Consider the following 7,694-nt stretch of genomic DNA (forward strand, 5'->3'; position numbering starts at 1 on the left):
TGTTCTTGCTCCAATGTTCATCCTTCTCCAAGCTAGGACCTTCATTTGTAAGCAAAACAAATGTATCCAATTTAGGCAGCATCATAATCTCATGAACATTAGAATCATTACCAAGAAACGAAAGTACCTGGTAATTTAATTGGCGTGCGCGAGCTCTAGTAATTGGTCCAGTATATGTAACAGTAGGGGCTGTGGGTGTAACAATGGTATTGATGTCCTCATCAGAAAATCTTAAAAGAGTCCTCACTTGCAATTTGGTACTTGAGAAGTGATTCGTTTTATAAGAATAGTTTAGATAGTTCAACATACATGCAGAAGATAAGGTTACCTATTCAACCAGTACATCACATAGCATATCTGACCGGAGAATCATCTTATGTATTATGCAAAAGATCAGCTCCATCATGTCCACCACCAATGCTTGTTTCTCCAAGCATAATAAGTAGAATAACCAATGACATTCCAATGCAAAGCTAAGTAGATACGAGGAAGCATTAACAAAATATTTAGATAAATAATTGTTGTTCAAAAAAGGAATCAATCTTGATACAAATTAGGAATACATAAATAAAAGCATATGTACTTTCAAAGTTAATGAACATTCCAAAAATAATATAAGCTGGTTAGAAGAGACAAGGGTATCCGTAAATTTTCAGATCATTCGATGCCATATTTGGAAAAAAAATATAATCAAACTAATAAATTCTATAAACACATTTAAGTCAACAAAATCCTAGCAACAGAAGTTATCAAGACTATTAAGATTTGGATTACCTTCAAAAACTTAGCCTAAAAAAGATCGTACTAATAAATCCTAGGAACATAAGTCATTGGGACTATTCAGATTTACATTATCTTCAAATAAATTTAGCCCAAAAAATGAAATAAACTCAACCTATTACTTTTTCCTGGTACAAATGCACTTGCTACTCACCCACAATAGGATTCTCCTAAAAGTGATAAAAGGAACAATTGTCTAGTAATTAAAACAATTTTGGTATTACTGATTCGTAATTAATAGCAAGATCAGCAGAGATACTAATATTGAATGGAAGGAAGAGAACTACCTTTCAGCTTCCAGTGTCCACATTGAGCTACCTATTTGATATTTCAGTTGGTACAAGCTAGTTTTAGTGTAGTTGTATTCAACTTCCAACTGTTATATTACCTTATCTGAAGGAAAAACTGCAGCTATCTTATACTTCCTCCGTCCCATAATATAAGAATGTTTTTGATGATGTGGCCCAAACTAGTGAGACATGGTAATACAAAACTGTTGGCGCCCAATCATTTGTAGTGCTCAACGAAACAACGATGAACTATAGTGGCAGCATACACTTTGGATCAAGCAAGAAGCAAGAAACCGAAGGTGACACCCAGATTGATTAGAGCAATCTTGACACTAGCAACTCACTGTTGACCTCTCAGGAAAGTAAGAAGAAAAGGATTTGGTGCCACCCAACCATTGTGGCATTTTCTGCTGAATTCGAAATTCAACTCCTTACATGGCCAAAGCCATCCCATGAGGCCATGATATAGCGTACCGCACACCCTGCCAACTTGATTTCCAAGCCTTGTCCACGCAATACACATGGGAGATGTACTAGAAATCAAAATCCTTAAATTATTGGACTCTCGTCGTCTAAAAACAAGCTAGTCATAACTTAACTAATCAATGATCTATGAACACTGATCATCTAAATCCTTCAACAACCAATGAAGACTCATCGAACAAAAAAAGGCGATCCAGCAATTGATCACCTAGATCCTGCAGCAACCAACTAGGACTCATTCAAGCTAAAAAAAAAGGTTATCAGGTCAGGTGTGTGTCCCGAAACAGGCTCAGACTCTCCTACAGATGGCACTTCTACTCTTCTGCAGGAAAAACTAAAATCTCGATTGGAATTGTACCTACCAAAAAAGTCTGAGTCATTTCTCCTTCAGCCTAAGTACTAGTAAACTTGCTATTTTTCACTGGTTTGTGAACAAAACAATTCGGCAACTGTCGCAGGCAAATATCCTGACCTGACTAGTAGGCAAAAGTAGGTATCCGATCCATTGTTTTTCTTCGCAAAAAAAGAAAAGAAAAGGTATCCATTGTTTTTTTTTCTCGAATTCTCACCCAAATGTGTGTGCTGTGTATTATAATGAAATGTCAAGACGACGCAAAAAATGCAAGTGGCTGAAACTCAGAAAAATAAAACTGAAGAGAAGAAAATAAAACTAAAGCAACACTGTACAAGGGCTGCGCGCTACCAGAACTTAGAGCTTTGACTTGTTTTATTGTATCCATGTTTCATATCTTATAATAAAGTGATAAAGACAATTTGCTAGGTCTGACTTGAACCACAAAAATCACAGAAATGAGCCACAACAAAAGGTAAAGTAAATTAGACACCAGTAACAAAAATCCATTGTTTTATTGAATGGATTTTTTTTCACATTTAATCCCGAGTGCAATGATGAAGAAGGGAAAGTGGGCCTCCGTTTCTCACACACGGATCGTGTGACACGTGTGTAGGAGGAAGAGAAAGGGACGACGTGTTTGTACGGGAGGGGGCTTTTCAAAATGGGAATGGTGTAAGTGGGGCTAGTTTCGTTCATACATCATTAATAACCCTCATGCGCCCTTCTTTCCCGCAGAACGGGCGGGGGGTTTTCCCGCGCTTCATTTGAAATACGGAGGGAATACTACTTCCAAGATCATAATTATTACATAGAAGGCCACCATATGCAAGCATCAGAACGGTAAAGCACATCATGGCAATATGTTGAAGATGCCATCAAGCAGCAAAAGAAAGAAGTACTATTACGAGACTACTTCAAATTGCTAACTTCACACAGAGAAGTTTATGAACAGTATTTCCATCAACCAATTATGGAAAACTAACTTTCTTCTTTTTATACTTATATACACGTATGTATGGTGTGAAGCAAGATATGACGTATCAGCAGCGTCGACGCTTTCAAACGCATGACAACAGGACACCGCCGCCTTGGGTCTGGCAAGCTTCTTGAACCAGTGCAGTGAGTCGAGTTGGATCATGAAGAAGCCACTTAGCATATCCATAAGTACCACGTTGTTGTCCTCTGCAAACCCTACGATCCGTATGTTCTCCATCCCTGAATGGAGCGAAAGTAACTTGTGGAGTTCGATAGACCTTCGGATCACCAATGAAGCAACACCATCGGCATCGGTCTTCCTCCTCCATAACTGGGCAACGTAGTCCGAATTCGACATGAACAGGAATCCTATCCCACCACCACCACCACCCTCGGCCCGCATAAGCTTGAAGCAGTTGCCCTTGCTATAGATAGGCACCGGCACCGGCATTACAAAGAGCCTCTGCCTCTCCAAATCAAACTGGAGAATTCCTTGGAAATTCCCAATGAGCTGCCAGTAAAGGGAATCTCCAGCCAACACAGCATGATCCATGTAAACGCCGGTGGAATACCTTAGAAATAAGCTGCTCGCATGACCATGGTTTGGAAGGGGTGTTGTGATGAACCTTTCCCATGCGCCGGTCCCTGACGAGTAGACGCAGGCCACTGCTCGCCGGTTTTCTACCCCGCCGTCTGCTCATAGTTTTAAATAGCCGGCTATAGCCTCGCTATAGCTCCGCTATAGCTGTTTGAGGGTGTTGCCGCTAAATGATTTCATGTACAATTTGCCGCTATAGCCCAGCTATAGCTGTTTTTAAGGGTCGCCGCTAAATGTCATAGCCCACTATTTAAAACATTGCGTCTGCTGCCACCAAGACCACCTCGAAGTGCTCGGCGTCCTCGGCGGCACCGCGAAGCACCGCCCCGTTGATCCGGCTCGCATCGCAACCATTCGTCGTGAGCCTCGGGGGAACATCGAGGCGGTGCTGGTCGCCGGTGAAGGGTTCCCACACCAGTTCCTGGAGACGCTTCGGGACGATGATGAGCACCAGTCCGTGGCGGCATCCGAGCAGCCTGCAAACGCCGTCGCCCTCGTCGAGCTTCATGGAGAAGCGCTCGGGAGCGACGCGATCGGGGGCGTCCAGCGTCGGCAGGAAGTCCAGGCTTCCGCAACCGTCGAAGAAGCCGTGAAGGGGAGGGTTGCGGCGGTGGTAGAGGCGGAAGCGGCGGCGGAATCCCGGGTTGGCGACATGGTGGCGCCAGCGCGTGCAAGCGAGGGATGCGCGCGGGAGGGAGGAGGGATCCGGGGGAACGCGGACGAGGATCTCGGGTAGCAGGTTGTCGTCCTCCAGCGCGGACGCCGGCGACGACTGGTGGCTAGGGCTGGACGTCTGAGCGAGCTTTTAGGCTCGGCTCGAAGCTCGCTCCAACTCGGCCCGTTACAGCTCGGCCCGGTATGATAATTAGGCGAGCCGAGCTATGAAAATAGGCCCGACTCCCGACCGAGCCGAGCCGAGTTTCGCCCGGTCCAGCTCGGGGACTCGTTCAGGCCCAGCCCAAATTCGCGTTAGGTCACAGCAGAGAGAGAGAGCACACACGCGACGCGGTTTCCTCACCCTTCTCCCTTTCTCTGCCCGGCGCCGCCACCCCTCTCCTCGCCGCGCCGCAGGCTGGACTCATCGGGCTTGGCACCGATGGCGACGGCCGACGCCGCCTTCCCTCACCACAGCGGACACAGACGGACGTGTCTCCCCTGGTTTCTCACCGAACGAAAGGAGCAGGTAAGCGATCTCTTCTCTCCTTCCATCCTTGCCCCTAGCTCCCCGCACTGGCGCACACACACGCACCAATTTGATGGATGGATCATGGATGGATGCTTGTAGTTTCGGTTGGAGGGCGTGGCTAGGCTAGCTAGGAAACAAGATGGATGGATGCTAGACGAGTTTGATGGATGGATGCTTGTGTTTGTTGGCTGGAGAGTGCAGCTAACTAGGATGTATGCTATGCTGCACGAATTTGATTGATGGATGTATGAATTTGTTTGTGCTTGATTGTGTAGACTAATTAGTGATTATTATCTATGTAAATTTTTGTTGATGATTGACCATTTGTTCTTCGCTGATGTATGCAAAGCCCCACTGTCGCAAGAATGTACAAGGAAAAGGGGAAGGAGAGTAGGAGGAGAAGGAGAAGGAGAAGGAGAGGAGCTTGGTGTCCATTATGAAGACTAAGCCGCTTGTCCCAGGAAGCAAAAGGGGAAGGGCAAGGGCAAGGGTTGTGTCGCCGTAGAGGAAGCGGGCCAAGGATTACGGCAATGTCCCGCTTGCCGAGTTGTTATTAAGGGTAAAAAAAGCTCCGCCGCCTTGACGTCTCGCCGACCTTGCCGACGCCAAGAGCCGCACCAACCCCACTGTCCGCCGCTGGATGGCGGATCTCAAGACCGCCGCCTACCAAGCCGACCACGTCCTCGAAAACTTCCGCTACGAGGCGCTGTGGCGCTGTGCCGACAACCACATCTGCGGCCCCTCCTCCGTGAGTCCTTGTCTCTATTTTCAGTTTAATTTGGAAATGGATTTTCTGTTTAATTTGGAAGTGGAAGCCCCGTAATCTATGGAAATTGAAGGCTTTTAATTTTACTGAAATTAAAGATGGTCCTGTGTGGCTCTGTTGTTTTCATTCAGTTTATAAGTGACTACAATTCCTGGCTACATAAGCGTCAGTCTGTCAAGTGTCAAGTGTCAAATTTCAGAGGACACTTGAAATCTAAGCATCAAAGAGGTTCAGTCAGTCTGTCCAGTGTCAACTAACACTTGAGATATTTGTCGAACACGTTCTGTAGTAGAAACGGAATCCTACATCTTCACCGGTATGGTTGTGCCAAATATGTGTGTCCAAGCTCCCGTGTTTGCTGTTTTTGCTATCCAAAGGTCAAATATATGTGTGTGCAAGCTCATGTATGTGTTGTTTTTGGTATCCAAAAGTCAAATATAAGTTTGTACAAGCTCATGTATATGCTGTTTTTGGTATCCAAAAGTCAAATATATGTTTGTACAAGCTCATGTATGTGCTGTTTTTGCTATCAAAAAGTCAAATATATGCGTGTGTCCAAGTTCATGTGTGTGCTGTTTTTGTGTGCTAGGCAATGGAGCATGATAAGCAAGCGGAGAAGGATTATGAAGAGGAGGAAGAGAATGAGGAGGATGAGAATGAGCAAGGTACTGTGTTTGAGGAGGAAGATTCTCATTTTGATGTCAAAGCGTCAAGTGTTATGCTATGCAAAATTGCATTGTTTGGCTATCAACGTTCAATATTTCTGCCGTATAAAGTTCAAAGGAGGAGCTGTCCAAAATTCAAAAGCAATGATGCCCAATTCTTTTCATTACTATGACCATTTTTTAAACTGCTAGATGTTGTGTTTTTTGCAATATAAAGTGCTTCTTTTCCAAATTATGGCTTTAATTGCTGTAGAAGATCAAAACTGGCCTTTAAAAACAGGTTCTGTTGTGTTCAAAAAATAAATAAAATAAAAACAGGTTCTGTTACATCCCAGCTGCTATGACGCCAGTTGGCTCACGAACCGGCTCGGTTTGAGCCGAGCCATAGCAAAAACGAGCTGAGCCGTCTAAAGCAGGCTCGTTGGCTGAGCGAGCCGAGCCGAGCCGAGCCGCTTGAGAGCGAGCCAAAGCAGGCTCGGATTAAACTCGGCTTGGCTCGGCTCGTGTCCAGCCCTACTGGTGGCTGCTGGCCGGCATCTCGCCCTCTCGTCGCCGATGCCGGATAGAGCGATGCGGGGACGCCGGCGACGGCGGGTGGCTGCTGGCCGGCATCTCGCCCTCTCGTCGCCGATGCCGGATAGAGCGATGCGGGGACGCCGGCGACGGCGGGTGGCTGCTGGCCGGCATCTCGCCCTCTCGTCGCCGATGCGGGATAGAGTGATGCGGGGACGCCGGCGACGGCGGGTGGCTGCTGGCCGGCATCTCGCCCTCTCGTCGCCGATGCGGGATCGAGCGATGCGGGGTGTTGAAACTGAAACTGAAGTGGGGTGCCAGCAGTACACTGCGGTGCCGGGGTGTTGAAACTGAAACTGACGCGGGATGCCGGATGAAAATATCGATCGGGAGCCCACGCTGTGGTCTCTTGGGCTGGACGTTTAAAGCCCACGCTGTGTTGTGGACTCTATCATTTACTCAAAAAAGAATCCCCTGGAAAAAATCTACTAAAAAAATGAAAAAGCTTCGGCTGTGGATTTGTCTACCTTTTCTGCTCCCCATCAAAACAAAATTTAAAATCAGTTGATTTCAAAAAAAATATTAAAATCAGTTCACCTATGTGGAATCCATAATGATGTAAAAACCGCCCCCCTTTGGCTTGTCCAATTCCCCGAGTGGATCACAACAAAGCAAATTCATCTACCTTTTCTGTAAGAAAGAAATAAGAAATATTTTTTATTAAGGGTCTGTTTGGATTGTGACTATCTTTGTCATATATTGCCACATGATTTTTGCCACACTTGTCACACTTGCCTTAGTTGAGTTGCTCAAATTGTTAGTCACACTTTGACTTGCCTAAGGGAATCTTGCCACACTTTTGGTGTTTATGACATGTGGGGTTCATTGCTCATAAAGAAATCCTTGCCTTAGGTGTGGCTAGAACCAAACACCTACCTAACTTGGTCAAACTTGCCTAAGGTTAGGTGTAGCAAAGTGTGGCTAGGTGTGGCTGGGAACCAAACAGCCCCTAAAATTCAAAAGTCACTTCAAAGTCTTCGTCGCACCTCGAGGCAAGAACATGGAAAACATGTCAGAGATGAA

The 7,694-nt window shown here is 45.8% G+C and overlaps 2 protein-coding genes across 2 annotated transcripts; one reads left to right on the forward strand and one right to left on the reverse strand.

Annotated features, from left to right (window-relative positions):
* Window positions 1-374: 374 nt before the first annotated feature.
* LOC147963881 (uncharacterized) lies at window positions 375-6,978 on the reverse strand. Its single transcript, XM_087531294.1, has 4 exons — window positions 6,674-6,978; window positions 3,751-4,237; window positions 2,946-3,581; window positions 375-420 (listed from the first exon to the last, which is right to left on the reverse strand). The coding sequence occupies exons 1-4, from the start codon at window positions 6,858-6,860 to the stop codon at window positions 375-377; spliced, it is 1,356 nt and encodes a 451-aa protein (XP_087387420.1). The 5' UTR covers window positions 6,861-6,978.
* Window positions 4,269-6,553, forward strand: LOC125515322 (uncharacterized). The gene is made up of 3 exons (XM_087531297.1): window positions 4,269-4,664; window positions 5,017-5,415; window positions 6,023-6,553. The coding sequence occupies exons 2-3, from the start codon at window positions 5,308-5,310 to the stop codon at window positions 6,269-6,271; spliced, it is 357 nt and encodes a 118-aa protein (XP_087387423.1). The 5' UTR covers window positions 4,269-4,664; window positions 5,017-5,307; the 3' UTR covers window positions 6,272-6,553.
* Window positions 6,979-7,694: the final 716 nt, after the last annotated feature.

Source organism: Triticum urartu, chromosome 6A (genome assembly GCF_056163025.1).
Source record: "Triticum urartu cultivar PI428250 chromosome 6A, HENAU_Tu73, whole genome shotgun sequence".
Taxonomy (NCBI): domain Eukaryota; kingdom Viridiplantae; phylum Streptophyta; class Magnoliopsida; order Poales; family Poaceae; genus Triticum; species Triticum urartu.